The 18,940-nt window shown below is 39.3% G+C and overlaps 1 protein-coding gene and 1 long non-coding RNA gene across 6 annotated transcripts in view; both read right to left on the bottom strand.

Annotated features, from left to right (window-relative positions):
- Window positions 1-3,717, bottom strand: part of elovl6 (ELOVL fatty acid elongase 6) — a 15,409-nt gene extending 11,692 nt beyond the window's left edge. For 3 of the 5 annotated variants that reach the window (XM_020607503.1, XM_020607504.1, XM_020607506.1), the window contains exons 1-2: window positions 3,450-3,535; window positions 956-1,032 (exon numbers count right to left, since the gene is read on the bottom strand). Coding sequence is in view for 1 of the 5 variants with exons in the window: in XM_020607502.1 (XP_020463158.1) it covers window positions 3,450-3,532 (83 nt within the window). In the remaining 4 variants the exon portion in view is untranslated. Of the gene's footprint in view, window positions 1-955; window positions 1,033-3,449 lie in introns of all 5 variants that reach the window. The other 2 variants (XM_020607502.1, XM_020607505.1) reach the window with 2 other exon arrangements.
- Window positions 3,718-10,233: 6,516 nt separating this feature from the next.
- LOC109964268 (uncharacterized) lies at window positions 10,234-17,853 on the bottom strand. The gene is made up of 4 exons (XR_002275488.1): window positions 17,737-17,853; window positions 11,567-11,647; window positions 11,329-11,410; window positions 10,234-10,759 (listed from the first exon to the last, which is right to left on the bottom strand). It is a non-coding gene; the product is annotated as an uncharacterized LOC109964268 (long non-coding RNA).
- Window positions 17,854-18,940: the final 1,087 nt, after the last annotated feature.

Genomic DNA, 18,940 nt, shown 5'->3' with positions numbered 1-18,940 from the left:
AGATGGAACATTGTGGGTGTGGTGTATGAATGTTAACACTTTGTAATAATTCTTTAGTATATTACTTGTGTGGTGTAGAAGAGAATTATCTATGTAGAGATACTGCTTGCAAACCAATGATGGTAAGATGATGTCATGGGGTAGGACTGGATAAGTCTGACTTCTTCCTACTCCATTCAAGCATGTACTAGGTATAAGCAAATTGATATTGGATTAGCATTTGTTGGATATGTGTAAAATTATGTGTGATGACATATCAACTGTCTTTACATGCTTGAAAGAATAAATCAAATAAAATCAAATAAAAAAACTTCTGACTAAATGTGAAAGACAATCAAGAACAAAGCAGCTTTTCTTTAACAACAAAATGATAATGTAAGCATAAACTGTAATGTAATAAGTAAAGAAATGCAACAATATCATTTGACCCTTGCTTAGAGCAGCAGTCAAAGGTTCTTTCAACTAGCTATCCTACAGGAGCTTGTGTTACTGACAGGGCTGCACAATGATACCAGCATCAACACTATGATAACAGCATGTGCACACTGCAAAGAATTGAATGTACCCTAAAGAAAACTGGGACTAGTTATTCATTCATTCATTTTCTACCGCTTAGCCCCTGAAAGGGGTCACGGGGGGGGCGGGGGGCGGCACCAATCGGCAATCGGGCAAAGGCGGGGTACAGTTACAGTTACTTTAAGTTAAAATTCAACAGCTGGATAAAAAGAGGAAACTAGCTAAGATTGCACTGTTATCACTAATATGGAATACAAACATTGTGTGTGATGACTTAATCACTCTGTTGTCATGCAGTCATGATTTTGTGAAATGCATCTATCACTTTTAAAGCTTTCAAGACAAAATGGAAATAACTACTGTAGCAACACAAATATTAGATCTCAGACAAAAAATTCAGACAACATCCAAAAATAAATATACCATAAATCCGTCTTACCTTTGAGGTATGAATAGTTTTCTTGACTGACAGTCGCTGCTTAACAGAGATCATCCATCAATGGTCATCAGTTCCACCTTCACAGCAGTGGCAAATGAATATTTCAAAACCTTTCTTGGGCTTTTATAATACAGGTAGGCTCAATTCTAATACCAGCTTCATTTTTTATACCTATGTATCAGATTTCACATGGTGTGAGAAGAAATGTTGAGCCATTGGTTCAGAGAATAAACCATGCTCTGGTCTCATTTGAATCAGTGGCGCATTAGCACATGGACAGTAAATCATCCAGGATGATATGTTGTCCAGTATTAACTTACTGCAGATGACACTATCTCTGAATATGTCACTAACCGTTGTGGTGCAGAGATGCATCTTTTAAGTGCAAAATATTGTGTTTGGTAAAAGAAACTCTAACCCAAATAATAATATGCTTTGAGTTTTTAAACTTTTAAATGTGAGACATCTGCAGATATGGTTGCTGTACAACACCCAAGAATCAGATAATACTACATCTCAAGTAAAAAGAAAATGTAAAACAAGAAACACTCATCCAAAGAATATTTATATTATTGTTGCCTACATAATTAAAATGATTCACAAAATACACTTATTTATGACAGAGACTGTCTATTGCAGCCTAAAAGCTGAAAATATAGGTGTATTTTGCTTTCAGTATATTTGGTTTAGATTCAAATAACATTCCAAATCCCATTTTCTACAGCTGTTGCCCAGCCCAGCAGAGAGAAGGCAGCAGAGATCAGCTGCAGCGTGATTGGCTAATACTCTGTCAGCAGACATCAGATGACTGACTGTCAGTACCAGAGCATGGACAGCTCCCACACACTGCTACCATGCTGTCCTCGCTGTCTCTCTCTCTCTCTCTCTCTGTCTCTCTCTCTCTCTCACACACACACACACACATATATACACTCACAGCTATATTTATTTATTTTTTCAATTAATTAGAATGAAACAGTCTCAAAGAGCTCTACTGAATCCAAATCTGTCCAAAATAACATGCTTCATGCCACTCTTTTCTATGGGCAGTTCAGATGATAGAAGAAGCCAGATGAACGCCCTGTGGTTGCCTCCCAGGTTTTGCAAACCTACTGCCATTGGATGCTTAATGAAGCCTATGTCAACTTTACACAAGACACACTTTGCTTTGCTTAGAACCAGTTCTTGCTTAATCTTGAATGAACCTGGACAATAATGACCCTTGAGTGGACAGATTCAAAGGATGTTTGGCTGGACCCGCACATGATGCACATTTGAAAAGCATCAATGTGCAAGACCACAGAGCATTATCAATATTTACTTAACTCCAGTAACAATAGTGTAAGTCTAAGTTATATGCAGTTTGTGCCAAGCTTGGCAGACACTGCCCTGGGTAAACAACGAAAGATCTTAAATTGATTTTTCTCTTAATTCATGGTTGACAGCCCAGTAAAGGTTGCATGAAATACACAGAGTTGCACTGTTTGAGATTTAGCAATTAACCAATTACTGGTCAATTCATTCATTCATTCATCTTCTATACTGCTCAGTCCCAAACGGGGTCGTGGGTTAAAACTAAGGTAATTTATAAAGCTAAAATGGCTGACCAAACATTTTGATAAATGATGGATCTTTGTTCAAGCAAGCCACCAAACATTCTCTGATTCTAACATCTTCTTTTATATATGTAAAGACTACTTTTCTCTACTTCAGATCATCATTACTGGTGAATCTGAGGATTTTGCACTGGTTGGCCACAACCAGCTGTTTGGAAATCTCACCTTGGACTCAGAGACTGTGATTGCCACTCTTCTCTTTTCTGATATTTGACAATCTAAAATACTATTTGGTGACTTAACAGTAACTGACAGATTATTATACAGAGCAGAGCAAACTGACCTTACAATGATGCCCTTTCGCTCTCCTGTACAGCACTGATCTAACTGGGCCACTTGTGCAATTTCTTTCAAAAGGCCTGTTTAGTAGCATACTTTTATTGAAATAAAGGTAATAGCATCCGTGCTAAAGAAGGAACCAGTAGGATTACCAATGGAGGTGCAGTTTACCAGCTTTACTGGGCTAATGGCTGTCTAAACGGAGGAGGGAGCTCGAGCCATGGACGACCTTTACAATACCGTACTATCGCGGTAACTGATGCCTGGAGAATAAATCGCAGCAAATCAAGGACAAATCCTCCCAATGAAAAGATGCGCAGTGCAACAGCAGACTGGTGTGTGGTATCCAATGAGGTCAGACAGGGTGAACTGTGGCCCAGTATCGGCTAAAGGCCGCCTGAGCGTGTTCATTTTATTAAGGAGCAATTTGAGGATGATAACGGGGAGCCTGGTGAAAAAGGACAGAGCGAGGTTTAATCGCGCTACAGCCCTCAATTTACCACGTACACGCTGAATTTGCGGGGGAGGGGGAGGGGGGGGGTACCGTTTATAATGTAGTGAGGTTTTTGAAAAACGCTAACGTTACGATGTACCCTTACCAGTTCTCCTGCATCCATCGGATGGCTTCCTCTTCATTAAACTGTCTCTCGAACTCATACTCTTGCAGAGCTAGCACCGACATGCTCACTGTTTTGTTTTTGTGGACGCTGTTGAAACAAGGCGATAACCAGCAGAGGCGTCTTTCTATAGTCGGCTTACTGACAGCCCTGAACTCGCATCACTTATGTCAGGACCTCGCGTCTGTGCGAGAGCAACCCGGCAGTGGTGACACCTTCCTCCTTTACCGGCACGAGCCTACGCCCACGCCTCACGGACGTGCGCCCCGGGTCCTAAAGCCCCCCGGGTTAGCCCACAGTTCACTAGTGGAAAATCACTGCATATTCACTCACTGTACTTAAGTAGCCCAAGTAAGGTTTTGAAATATTCATTTGCCATATTTTATTGATTTCCTGATGGGAAATTCACAAGCTAGCCAGCAATAATTAAGGTTTTAACATAGTAGTTATGATACACCTTTATCAGCTTCCACATTAAATGCGATGTACAGTACACAATACAGAAGTCTACATAATAATGCATTAATAATTATAATCCAATAATATAATACACATTATGTTTAATGTGCTATTTGACTTTTATTTAAGTAACACTGTGAATGCAGGACAAGATAGTTGTTACATATTGTTTTTACACTTCAGTAGTGCTACAGAATTTGAGTATTTCTTCTGCCACTGGTGCAATTCAGGACAAATCAAGTCAGTGAAAGTCAGGTTTATTTGTATACAGCGACATTGTGGTGAACATTACAGCTAGCCTGTACTGTGCAAATGTTTTAGCAACCTTAAATGTTTAGATTCTTACAAAGTAGGTATCACACAATACAAATTCATTTTGCAGCATGATGGTGACTTCAAACATCCAGCCAGAGTCATAAAGAACCATTTTCACCAACAAGGACAATGAGTCTAGCATTAGAGGGTGTATGGCCCCCACAGTAGCCTGATTTAACCACCATGGAGTCAGATGCATGATGAGACAGAAGCAGCAAACAGCAAACCAGTGGTTGAAGAACTCTTCACCTCTGCTCTGTACTTAAGTAAAAGTACCAATATAATAATGTGAAAGTACTCCATTATAAGTAAAGGGTCTGTATACAAAATGCTACTCAATTAAAGGTGCAGAATCAAAACGTATTTAAATTTTCAAAATCAAAAGTCTTCATTATGCAGAAGCATGGCCCCTGTGTAACTGATAAATCATCTTATATTTACACTAGATCAACATATAGCAGCATTTTACTGTTGTCACTTTGTGGAGCTAGATCTAGTTTACATGCCATGAGATAGTCTAGTCAAGTGAGTCCCAACCTAGAGGTCAGGCCCTCTGAAAGGGTCACAGGATCTAATGGGTTGTGGGATGATTAATGGGGGAGAAAAGTAGAAAAAACTAAGTTCTGATACACACACACGTGCACACACACATGCAAACACTGGTCTGATCTTTAACAGTGTATTGTAATATATAAAATGATCAACATTTTTAATTTTTAAATGTGAGATCTAGAAAGTAACTGTCAGGTATAGCAGAGTAAAAAATAAATCATTATGTATAGAATAGTATCAAATGGAAGTAAGTAAAGTACAAGTACTCCAAAACTGTCAAAAGTACGATACTTGAGTAAATGTACTTAGATGATTTCCACCACGGCCACGATGCTTGGAACAACTGTGCAGAAAAGTGTATCTCAAAGAACTGGTGCTATTTTAAAGACAAAGGCTGATCATTTGATTTAGGTTTTTTTTTCTGTTTACTGCTCTTTGTATGACGATAATTGATAAATAAAAACAATTTGGAATATTTTCAAAGCTTCCGCTCTTTGCTTTAATGCCTAGAACGTTTGGACAGTACTGTCACCCAGTCTGAGTTATTTCATTTAAAATACCTGCAGACACCAGTTCTAATCTAATATTGACGTCAGCCCAGTGTAATAAAGGTACAGAAAACACAAAGTGGGCATACAAAGTAAAGCAGAAGTTACACGTTAACAAATATAGCGTGTACAACCACTTTTACAGTGTTTGACTAGTGCCAGTGGCATTTTGATAACAGTGCTCAAAAGTCAAAAGATTTCAATATTTGCACAATCACTCTTCAAACTAGAACACTATCAAGATCTTCACATGCTAAATTAAGAAGCACAACATGTCTGTTTGTTATCAGGTAATATGATAAAATGTAGGGCAGAAGTCTAGGAACGGATGCTGATAAAACTACTGGAATGACTTTCTTTAATAGTTTAATTCCTGATGTCAGCTCAAACAACAAACTGAATCCAAAATGCGTCATTTTCCACTTTTACAGCAATGAAAAAAGATGTACAGTACTGTATATCATGCCCAGTCAGTTTAGCTTTACTTGCCTGAGGCAGATGTTACACAATGTGCCACAGCTGCTGTGAGCCAAGCCTTTGAAAGACTGCTGTAATGATTGCTATATTAACCAATCTATTGTGGAAACTATTTCCTCATCTGACACAAGGTGGTATGATCTCATTTTTGGCACTGCATGGTTAAACTTTCACCTATATACTGATTTATAGGCTGTAGGCAAACACTGACACATACAAACACACACAGACATGCTGCACAATGACGATTTCTTCAGAAGTCAAGATAAGTTAAATTCATAAAGCCTAATATTACAAATCACGTTTGCCTCATGGGGCTTTTTACTCTGTACAGCATACGACACTGTCTGTCCCGAAAGCCTTGAATCAGGTAAGAAAAAGTCCCCTCAGACAAACTTTTGAAGAAAAGATATGGAAGAAACCTCAAGAAGAGCATCAACAGAGAGGAGGGATCCGTCTTCCAGTACAGACATGCTGTGTGTACTAAATAAATAAGCATTAATAGACACTTTGGCAATTAGAATGACAAATTATAGCTGTTAAACATGTAAGGAAAACATGGCAACTTCCAACTAAGACAATACTTTCTAGTAGTTTTGAAAAGAATGGGAAGTTAGATACTGGTTGATAATTATGAAGAGACATGGGTGAAGTTTCTAAAGTAGAGGTTTATCCACAGCAGTTTTAAACAGGTCAAAGCAATCAAGAAAAACTGTAATCCCTTTGGGCATGTTGAATGTCAGAGGCTGTTTGGCCTGTGTTCAGGGAAAGTGAACCGGCAGTGGGTTTTTGTATTTAATTGGAAGGTGGTCAACGTCTGTGATATTACCGAGCAAGCAAAATGACGGAGAAGGAGGGATTCTACAGCCCAAGATGGTGGAGAGTTTCTCTGTCACTGCTATCCAGAGGGAATGAACTGGTTGGCAGGTCCAAGTAGCATGAACACAATTGTGGGTGCAACCTAAAGTGCATTGTGAACATTGTGAACTGGCAAAGGAGCTGGACTCAAGCTTTAGAGCCCTGTGCAATGTTTGATAAAGGTGTTAGCAAAACTGGGACAGTGTTTTCAGGTAAAGTGGGACACTTCAGCAAGTTTAATGAAGTATATCTGCAATATCTTACAATTCAGTGTGTGCAATATTAGTGAACTGCTCAAGTTGTTAAAGATGTTCTGCTGTAATACACATGTTTGGTAGTTCACAAAAACAGAAATCATGCTTTTCACAAAGGTTTATGAAAATTATAACATCACCTATGTGGTGAATAGTATTGCAAATAGAATGACCAAACAGTAAAAGATGCATTTACTGACTGGCCAGTTTTCATAATTTAGGAAACTGTAATAAAAGACCCAGATGTATGTTTAGCTTCATTAGTTTTGTATTTATATAATAATAAATAATTGGGGGTAGTACAATTGACTGAAATATTATTTTGAAAAACATAACTGTAGGCTACATTTACTTTGTTTAGTAGCTGCTGTCTTTGCTTTAGATCAGTGTCCTCCTTTAGCAACTAAACTACAACATTAGTGCCAAACATCACAAACAGGAAATGCAATGCACGTTGTATCTTTTGTTAACAAGGCGTTTTGTTGTGAATATCCCTTTAAATTGAGCAACCTCTACTACAGGTGTATACCTCAGTGCCTTTCTTCACCTAATGCGCGCCATTTTGCAGTCTATTTAAACTGGTTTCCTCTTCCGTGAATATTTGCACCTTCGCTGTTGCTTCAGCAGCCACATATGTGCAGGTGAAGCACTTTGACTGAGTTTAACCTGTAACATGACAGGTCGGGACATGTAGAGTATTTTTTATTTAAATCATGGCTCCTGCTACTTTCATGTTCTGTGCACATATGGCCTAACTATTGTGCGTGGATTTGGTCTCAACGACCAGTTCATTGGCCTCTGCTTCTTCAACACCCTCCCATAGAAACTTTTCGAGGAATGACATAAATGATAAGACAAACGCCCTCAACCCCACGTCGGTCTCCGGACTAGACCCTGTTCCATCTGCTTCAGGATGAACTGGTGTCTGGTTTGCTGTTCCTGGTGTACCCTGACTTGGAACTGTTGGCATGACTGCAGCCTTCAACCATGAAACAGGTTTTCTGCGCCATTGAGAGCAGCTTGGAGTCAGTATGACCCTTCCCTGAGACGCTGCGACAAGTAAGTAAAGTAAATTTATAACACAAGTTGGTGTCTTAGGTCCGCCATCGGTGTGTGCGTGCGTGTTTGAGTTGGCATTGCAGATGGCTGCCTCGGTTCTATTCCAGAGGCAAATTGCTTGTGTGTGTGTGTAACATACTTGGCCATGCATGTTTTTGACAGTTTGCTGTTACATTTCTTGTGATCATGTGAATAAATGGCCAACTAGACTGATCTGACATTGATTTTGACCTGCCACAGACAATATAGCAGATACAGTAATCCCAGTTAACCCTGACCATGCAATGACCTAGACCTACCCCAGTGACCACCACGTACAGTACTCCCCCTTCATATGCCCAGTCTGTGCCTCTGTGGATTTTCTACATGCTCCTACTGTTTTGCTTTGTGTGCTTTAAATACACTGAGGCAAAGACACATTTGTCCTGAAACAAAAGTTTAGCTCATTTCAATGAGCTGTTCTCACTCAGATAGTTCAAGTTGTAGTTGTGTAAAGTTATTTATCAAACAATAATGCCAAACATTTGCTAACCCTGTAACTTTGATGTCACTGTGACATTTCACAAGTGGCCTATTCATACTTAAGTTCATGTGGCATTGCTTTAATATTCTGAATCTTCCAGTAGGATCCTTTCACATTTCAGTAGTGAAGCTTACTGTGCCTTTGTATGGGGGGATCTTTCTTGGGGAATAGTCCATCATCTACGGCATGAATCTCTCTATTATTTTGATGTTTAATAGTAATAATGTTGAAGTTGTAATATAAACATTTTTATAAATACACCCTGAGATTTGCCATATACACCGGCATGCTGCCATCTAGTGGTGACAGGGTGACTTTCAGCCCAGCGACTCAATCTTGCACTCCCCCTACCTGATCTTGCCCCAAGCAAATTGGATTCATAATGTATGGCTTACATTACCCCTCAGGCCTGAGGCGGTGAGTAAACCCTTGCAGTAAATCTATTCAGTAATATCTCCCACCCGTCTGTGTGACATTGCCAATAAGATGGAGAATTGGTGATGTGATGTATGAGTGGCCAAGGTGAATGTACCGTTTTAACCAAAAGGACACCATCTGCAGTCATGGAGTTGTGGTGTAGAAAGTGGAAATCTGACCTATTGGTTTAGAGTGGATAAAAACACATTCCCCCTGACCTTTCTGCTTCATTACCCACCATGATGCCTCATAAATTGAGGAGAATATGGTGCTGGTGTCACGTCAGAAGATCAGCAGTCTTTTCTCACTTGATGTACAAATCAGATTTTTGCTACAGTTTATTTTTAAGTGTGTTTTGTGCCTTAAAAGTCAGTTTAAATTAACATGTCAAAAGTGACTTTTTATAGCCTCAATCTAATGGTCCAGTAGTAAATAGATTTACATAGTTTAAATATGCATGTATATTTTTTTAAAAATTGAATAATAGAAGTTTAGAAATAGGATTTTACTGCATGTAAGGCACATTTTCAGGACAGAGAAAGTGCTAAGTTATATGAATAATAAAAAAGATTCCAATGTGAGGAGATAAGGACTTTTTAAATAGTTATCTTTGGCGCCCTCTGCTGGCTCAAGTGGTCTCACAAGTTGCAGCACTGAATTACAGCTTTTGTTTTAATGCTGCACTCACTAATCATAATAAATATGATCATGACACACAGTCAAGTTGGAAATTCATTCTTGATTTATCAGCTCCTGCAGTAATCTCACAGTGCTTCGGAGAAATGGTTACAAAATACAGGCTCGAACCAATAATGAAAAAAAAAAAACTTTTAAAGACCAAATATATACAAAATATCACAACACTTTATAGTGAAGTTGAGAGGGGCCAGATTATATAAAATCATATATAGCAACATCAAAAACAATATGCACAAATCTAAAAATAGCTCATTTAATGTGTTAAATAATAAATTACATTTGTGTGTTTTTAATAAATAAGCCTATTATAACTTAAAACCAAAACAGTTGATATGATAAAATATTTCTAAATCAGTGTAAAACCTATAGGCCAAGTCAAAATCTGGTGCAAAATACATGTGATGGGGCTGAAGAACCACAGCATGCTCTTTCTTTTTAGATTTCCTTTATTCTTTGGATTAAAGAATCACTCAACTTAAAATGCAACCTGTTGAAATCTGGTACCTGTCAAGAAGACCCACAGGTACACTTTGGTCCAAAACCAAAAGGTCTGGGAGCTACGTCTGTAGAAGGACATGTTAACACAAAAATATGCAAAGGTTTGTGTCACTGCTGAAATTCCCATAAGACTTTTAAAGAAGGATTTTTGCGATTCTGAGACAATACACAGAACTAAGCAAAGAGTTTAGACCTCACAGCGTTATACACACACTATAACAATGATGACGACAACAAAGAGGAACAATCCATGCCTTTAATTGACTACAGAGGATAAATCTGAGCCACCATAACACGACCTACAGAGAGATATAAACCTTGAGCTGTAATCTACAAGTTGCTACAGCTACCAGCATTCAACCTTCTGCCAACCCTGGGCATGGGTGTGTACATGTACATGCATACAGTATCTGTGTGTTTGTGTATAGGTTATTCATGTGTGGCAGCTTTGGTTTCATTAATGACAGTATATGGTGACGCCTTCCAGCAGGGATTACCACACCATGCGCTCTGGCTCTCCCACCGTGCGTGGAAATGAAGAAGAGGTGTAGAGAATGGCGGCACAGGCAGCAGGTCGTTTACACTGCAGACGACAAATCTGGACGTGACCGACTTACTGGAGATTAAAACTGTCTGAAAGAGAGACAGAGAGAGCTCCTGTGCCATCAGCCTGCTTGTGCAATTTAACAGCAGATCGCTGGCTAACAGTCCAAGAAATCAAAGAAAAACTGGGTTGTTTTTCAAGCATCAGCTCTGTGCAGTGTTTCAACTAGATGCCAATTAGTGACTGCAAACCTGCACTCAAACCTAACAGTGGTTAAAAACATCATTTATTACTTTTCATAGTCACAAAACATCAGACTGTGTATTTGTTTAACTGGCACAAAATATGTCAAAGGTTCTACACAGGGTTTATATTTTTATGGTGTTCTGATCAGAGTTTAAAGTCTCATTATCTGCTAGGGCCTTGTTGTATTTGAATGTTGTTCCTCACAGCAACTATTTGTAAAGAAAGCCTGATTTATCGAGTTAAAACAGCCATTCATCATCAGTGCAGTATAATTATTAGCATAAGTGCATGACAACATGTGGGATGCAACAGGTGGTGTGTGGCAGAATGCCTGTTAATAAAACAGTAGACAAAGAAATCCCACTTAGGACATGTATAATTTATCACTGAGAAATGATCTCCCCTTCCTTACACTTTCACTTGCTAGAGGTAGAGTTACTGTCGGTAGTTTTCTTGTCTTTATTCTGTTCGGATATTGATGCTTGTGTCCGGTTCTGTCAAGATTCAAAAAAGATTTTTCATCAAGAGAATTCTCAGACCTGAATTGTCATCAGCTTTTTATAGGTTCAATCACTGTTGTGCTAAAGAATGCACTGACTGTATTGAGGTTTCAGAGTTTAATGTTTGTGAAAATTTTTCCATGTAATTACCTCATTTTCAACTGTTGACGGTGTAAAGAGTGAGATTCCAGCAGATCCGCTCCCCTCCAGGCCTCTGCGGACGTTCAGATCCTGTGGAGATCAGGCAGCGAGAGCAGATCTTAGAAAGATCAATACTCCTTAGTGGCTTTCCTATATCAACCACACTGAAATCCTACCATCTGTGACATATAGGTTGAGTGTATAAGTCACTGCTGGGTGGGATCCAATCCAATAAGTCACTCTCCACACCGTCTGTTCTCGTTGGGATGGAAATGCCGTAGAGTGGGAGAGGTGGATGAGTGGAGCCACCAGGTACACCAGGTGGGGTGTTCATTGTTTATTTCACTGTTCACTGCTGTTCATCATTTAATCTCTCTCAAGGATGTACGCTTATTTGCTTTGTTGGCGAGAGTTACATGAGAGAAGATACTATTTTCATGTCTGTATGAGTTTATATCTACAGCCAGCAGTCATTAGCTTATAAGAACCCAAAACAGGGGCAATCACCTAGTCTGGCTCTTTCCAGAAGTAACAAAATGCACCCATCAGCACCTCTGCAGTGCACCAATTTATAATCTATATTATTTCAGCCTTATCCTCACCATGAGATTGCCAGGCAACTCCAGGACTGTCCTGGTGTGTGGCCCTGACCCACAGCCCGTTGTGAATCCACAGTATTACACACAGGTTTTGTACAGTTAAGAAAAAGATGTAAATAAACATACAAGTGAGTTTTATAGGTGCTTGTAAGCAGATTGTCTTCTTGGACAGAGCCAGGCTAGCTGTTTCCGGTCTTCGTGCTAAGCTAAGCTAATATCCTGCTGGCTCTTGCTTCAAATTGACTGTACAGACATGAATGAAGCATTTAAATATGTATATAAGAAGTCAAAAGAAAACAATGGGAGACAATTTAAAGTTCAATTGATGAATTGCACAATAATATAATAATAAATTGGGATTGCAATAAAACAATAACATGATGCACATTTCAAACAGTCCAAACATGATGTCAACAGGTGAACAATAACACTTGGAGAAGTGAACAAAGCAATCAGTATTTATGCTATTTCCTTAAACAACGATACTAGACATTTATATAGTTTATAGTAGTTCCTTGTTTGGAGCAGTTGCTAATCAACAGATGACTAAAAGTGTGCAAAACAATTGACCATTGGGTAGATGGAAAAGTAAATGGCTATATTTGCACCACAGAAACCTAGAACTTGCAGCACGTGGGTTTAATTAAAGAGCAAGCCACAGAAATATTTTCATTAGGAATAAACATTTTACACTTTAGCCGACTCAACAGTGACGTGCAATGATTTAACAGGAAGAGCTTATATGTTTTGCTCAGTGACAGTCTGCTGATGGCGGCACAAATCGAGTTGGTCTCTCTAACCGCAAGCTGATACTGGCAGGATGGCCACAGACAGCAACAGGCTCTGGAAATACTGGACCAAAAATCTTGTTGATCTCAGGCCATGTGGAATACAACAACGACAACACAGTGAATTACACCATGTATCCATGTGAGAAATTGTGTTAAAAACAAAGGCAGAGATTTGTTTATTAATAGGCAGAGTTTGGGGTTTTCTTCCAAAATGCTTTCGTGTCTGGAGGCTGCCCGGACTGCTACTAGATGTCACTCGGCTCACGCCCACTCTGATTAAACACAAAGGCAGGAGATTGAGAGTTATTATTTAAGGCAACATGTACAATCGGGGAGAAATGGATGGCTGCTTTATTGCACCATATTGTTAGCACAAACTGTGTCCGCAGTTCAGTCCAGCAAAATGTGCAGAGTCAGTCAATTACAGATTTGATTTGCTGTTGGCAAAATTTTACATTTAATGTCCTCTGTGTCTGTTTAACGGATAAAATCTGACTGCACAAATGCAGCGCAGCAAAGTCTGACACAATCCAGGAAATTTATGCTGTTCTCATGCAGAAATGACACAAAGTCACATTAATTTAAACAATCTAACATTTTAAAAACTAAAAACTAGTATTCCCACTATCCCCCCAATATTCTGCAGAGGTAGTATTGAATTTGAATTTTGCAAATGTAGCAGTACGACTTTTTTTATATAAACTATTTTAATTGAATTGATTTTTGAGAAGTTGTCATTAACTGTCGAGCTATGGGTAACCAGGTTTTCACACCTTGTGTCAGAACACTGTCAACTCCGAGCTCCTTTTACTAGAAATGTAATACATGAGCTCATATTTATAGAAACCCATAGACAGATTTTAGTAGTTAGTTTCTAGAAGTTGCATTAGGAAAAGTAAATCACCCCATATTTTTTGCTTTAACATGTAACTATTACACTGTATCAGTTAAAATCTTGTGGGTGTCCACAGTTCTTCCTTTTCCTCCATAGCTGGAGCACATGAAAGAGCAGGGGTTTTATTTAGGCAACACTGAGTCTTTGCTTTGAACTGAACGTGGTATTAGGGGGATAAATGATGTAAAGCTTCTCCCTAAGTGGCCCTCTTCATAATATTGTGCATTTTATGCTCAAAGATGCTATGTTTGTACAGCTGGAGAGTCAGCTTAGTATGTGGAGTATGAAATTAACTCAGCAAGTGATCAGGGTATTATTTCCACTGGAGCTGACCCTACATCAAACCTCATACAGACAGTGGATACTATTCAACTGTGATCCATGTAAGTGTCTGCACTGTTTGTATGTTTTTTTATTTAAGATGATATGGGGAAGCAGACTGAAGAAACATCTGAAGTGAAATATTGAATCTTACTTAAGGAAGCAATTTAGGATTACTGTCCTAAAGAACACACAGTTGAAATTCAGCTGTGAAGCCACTAAACTTACATGAACCGATGAGAGCACGAAGGTAGACGATAGACATTTTGACAGTTTCCACAACATTTTTTAATTCATCCTGCATGTGAAGGGAAAATTGCATAACACAAAAAAGAAGAAGAAAAAACTAAAACAAACAAAGGCTCAGGTGTAATTTCTATGTGAAGTTGGAGCCTGGGAAACTATTCTGCCAGGCTGCTCATCACACACCGAGTCCGGGTGGCTGACAGCAGCGAACAGAGGTAAACGTCAATTAAGATGTTACCATAGATGACAGGCCTAAAGAAAACAGTGCTGAGAGATGCCATTTGGGGCAGGTTGTGTAAACTGAAGTTGCCTGAACATGATGCTTCAGATAAGGCTAAAATGTTAGCAGCTTTAGACTTGTCGTTTTAATGTGAAGAGGCATGAGGAGGACTTGTGTGCTTGCAGGCTGCCTACTTTTCAATTAAATGTATTTTTTGTATCTTTTACACATTATAGTCATATTTTACACCTAATACTGATGTTGTGTGTATAAAGATATGGGCATAATGCAGGATTACTGGGGTTTTAGTAACTTGGTAGGTCAATTACAGTTAGACTTTAGTTAAATAATGCCACCTTCTGCTGGTCGAGAGCTAAGAACTGCTGGGGGCGGGATTATCAAAATCAACAAGACCAACCAAAAGTGTAACTGCCATTAACAACCCATACACACACAACAACAGTGTATTGTAATTGTACTCTTGCCCAACTTGTAATTCCAGAAGAAAAACCTGAGCTTAATAGATGTGAAATTGAGCAGCACACATGTTGGACCAGTCGTGTTTGGATGCCAGTGTAGGCTCGCAAAGCCAGGAGCAACACTACGAAGGAAATGTTGACGAGAAAAAGCAAACTGGCTCATAGAAGATTTATAAGTTGAACCAGCTCTGAACTAGCACTTTAATTTGTTGGCTGAAAAGGGGTAAACAGACAAATCAGAAAGCTCCAGGAGCAGCTTAGTTTAGTTCCTTTTACTATTTCTGTTTTTAATGTGGTCATATTGTCCAGTAAGATCCCAGAGAGAGACAGACCCAACAGAGCAGTGTGACCGATGGTGTGGGTGATACTGAGGGTTCAGTGTTTCACTCCAAGGATACTAACTGGACCTCTGACTTAATACTACACAGTCTCTTAAAGTAATGAAAGGCATAAAGCCTATGTGTAAATTGTGTTAATTAAGAAAAAACAAATACAGGGTACATTTATTCCATCAAAGAAGATGGATTTTACTGATGGATCATTTTTTCCCCACTATTTCAAGGTCCACTAGACCAAGCTGCTGATCTTTTCAGCATGTTTAATGTGTCGAAATTGATTCGGAGCGAAAACATCTCAGATGTGCGTTTTGTTTTCATCTTTCTTTAATAGAACTTCAGAGAACAGGAAGAGTGTGTGTGTGTGTGTGTGTGTGTGTGTGTGAGATGAAATTCACCCTGGTTATCTGCTTTCACACTCTCTCACCAGCCGCCTGCCCTCAAAAGGCACCAAGCGCCCACTGCGAGAGAGTCTGATGCACAACTTACATACGTTTAGTTTCACTCACATACCAACATACATACAGCAGACACCGTACCTTTGTTCAGCACATGCAGACATGAGCACCAGGAAGTCAATACTTCAAACAAAGCACACATTTTTAAATCGGTCTGAGGCAGAGACGTACATGTTTCATTTCGCAGTGTGCAAACAAATGTTAATGTTGTTACAGTTACTCATAAGCAAAGATTCCAATTTGTCTTGTGTGATTTTCTTGAAAAAAGCTGATCAGAGCATAAGAAATCAGAGGTAGGTGTGGTTTTAGAGCTTGGTCATGCATTTGGTCAAGGAGAACCTCTCATTGGGCCTTAGTTGAGGGTGAGAATGTAGAAGGTCACACCATGTGACCTTTAGCTGAAGCTGTAGGGCTGCCATTGGCCCAAAGTCAAACCCCCAAACCATCAGCTATCCACTACCCACCTCCCCCAGACACACAGCAGTCCTCTGCTGCCTGACCGCTGCACTTATGGGCAAAGTGAAAAGACTAGTGGTGTGTTTGTAGGTAGCCTGCCTGCGTTCTGTGCAGCCACTGTCCTACAGTTCTTCTGAAGCAAAGAGAAGAAACACTGGCTACAAATAAATGACTTTGTGTATGAAATGAAAGGTACCGATCTGTATAGTACATTGTATACATTTTTCTTTAGACATGAACATGTGCAGATTGTGATGAACACATTTACCCCATGTGACAAAAACTATCTCCTTTAATTTGTAGGTTTAAATTTGACTTTACCAATATTTTTGAGTCAAAATGATAATTTTTTGAGTTTTGACAGTTGCTTGTTTTACACTTGGTCCTGCTATGTTTTAATTTGGTCCTGTTGCCTCAGAAACTATTGATCAGAACCAGTCTGCAGGTCTGTAACATGACAAATCTGTTCATCTCCTCGCTGCCACACACTTCCTGCAGCATTTTCTCAAACTAAAAATCCAACATAAAACTCCATTTATTTAAATTAAAATACTGTGACTGAAAAGACAGCGGTGCTGGCTTTATTAGCTTCGTTTTAAAGTCAAAGCACATGCAAATTATTTTGTAAATTTCTAAATACCTATGGACAGTATAACTTTTAAAATGTAAACCATTAAAACTTAATTATTATTCATATCCTGTTTTCAGGTCTAATTGTCCTAAACATAAACCAGGAAACTTAAGCAAATGCTGTTGTTTCAGAAAAATGCACTAGTTGGATTTCAGAGCTCATTAAGGTGTAATTAGAAACCGTGGAGTATTACCAAACCATCTCAGGTCCCTTCTAAACCCGTCGCTGCATGAATATCGACAGCTTGATAATTATTTAGATCGGAGGTGTAACGATACATGTTTGGTTATTTGCACTTACTCTCTTTTTTTAATATTCATTTGCATTCCCAGCGGAGTGGAGGTGGAAGCCGTCTCGGCTCGGCGTCTTTCCTCACATTGGATTTTTTAAAATCTGACTGGCGGAACAAATCTCCCATCAAAATGTACTAGTGTGTCTTTTATGTCCGAAAAATGAGGCAGGAGGAATAGAATTCTGCTCTAAACAGAGATGTTGCATCATGCTTATAGAATTTAGGCACTATGTGTATTATTATAAATGGATATATAAACATTTAAAACGAGTTTGATCTTACATAAAAATGACTTTAATATTCTAAATTCCGACGCTATAATTTCAGATCCAACGTGAGTCCTGACGCCAACAAACGTCCTGTTTTTCTCTGCAAAACCCGCTGATTAAACATATGTTGATTCATCCACGGCAGCTAAAAGGCACATGTTTCATTTCAACTTTCAGAAGGTCTTACCTGGTGCAGGCTGAAGAGAAGGGGAAAGGCGCCAGGTCTGCAGTCCTGAGCTGCGTTTCAGCCAAATGAACATTTCCTATGGAAGCCTTCTCTCTCCAGGTCACGCACTGTTCACATGTGGATTGTGTGGATGTGTATTGAAGCTGCAGACTTGCGTATTCGCCCCTAAAGCAGCCGAGGCTTATCCCCCTGTCAGCTGATTATTGCTCTGCTTTACCGACTCCATCAAAAGGTGACAACAAAAGAGGCCGCTGCTTTTAGACGAAACGCTCATTCTGCAGGGTGTGGGGTTCACGCCGCTCGATGCGCACTGCAGCTCAGAAAATCACTTGTATTCATGAAGGTAAAAAGAATTTGTCTTTTGTTTCTGCTGTTTAGGAGTTTTTGGACTAATTGATTTATTTCTCTTCATAATAATCCCCCTTGAGAGATGACCCGTGGCCTCCTCCAGCATCGCATCACATCCAAGTGGCCACATTGGTTTTCCTTTTAAACGGCACATCATTGTTCATTTTAATTATGGTAAGATTTTAATATAATAGGCCTGTATACTGGCCGTTTAGTTTACAGAGTATAAACACAGTTCACATGATCGACATTAAGAGGCTGACAAGTGCACGCAGCTCAGCCTGCAAAGCACCACTCGGGCTATTTATCTGGCTCTTTCTGCAGGGAATGTTGCAGTGTTTCCTCCCCGGTGTCTCCGCTCTGCCTGCAGCCATGAACCCGTCCCCCGCCTCCTGCACTCAGCATTTGCCCACATACCTTTGTGTGTGCTTGTTTGCTCAAGCTTGTGAATCATAGTTTCCATAGACGGTGGCTTTGTTTTGCTTTGCACATTACAAAAAGGGAAAAAACTACAAAATAAATTAGGACTTAAAAATGCAAAACGTACAATGCAAAGGCAAACAGCATGAGGCAGGTAGGTGGTGTGAAGATCATTTAGATTCATGGAACAAAAAAAGCAGTAAGACTAACTTTGAGATCGGTACATAAACTCCAAACAAGACCTTCATGGTTAATTTTGTCCAATCTATCAAACTAATCAATATAAATTAATTTGGACAATTACATTTTTTGGTAAATCCCTATAAATGGAATCAAAAGTATTTTAAATCCTGAATTATATTACGTCTTCTAATAATCCCACTCCTGAGTTCAAAACCTAGGGATAAGGACCCCCCCACCCCCACCCCCACCCCAC

The sequence above is a fragment of the Monopterus albus genome, unplaced genomic scaffold (assembly GCF_001952655.1).
Source record: "Monopterus albus unplaced genomic scaffold, M_albus_1.0 scaffold86.1, whole genome shotgun sequence".
Classification (NCBI taxonomy): domain Eukaryota; kingdom Metazoa; phylum Chordata; class Actinopteri; order Synbranchiformes; family Synbranchidae; genus Monopterus; species Monopterus albus.
The sequence above is the reverse complement of the archived record's forward strand: the minus strand, read 5'-3'. Positions and strand labels throughout refer to the sequence as shown.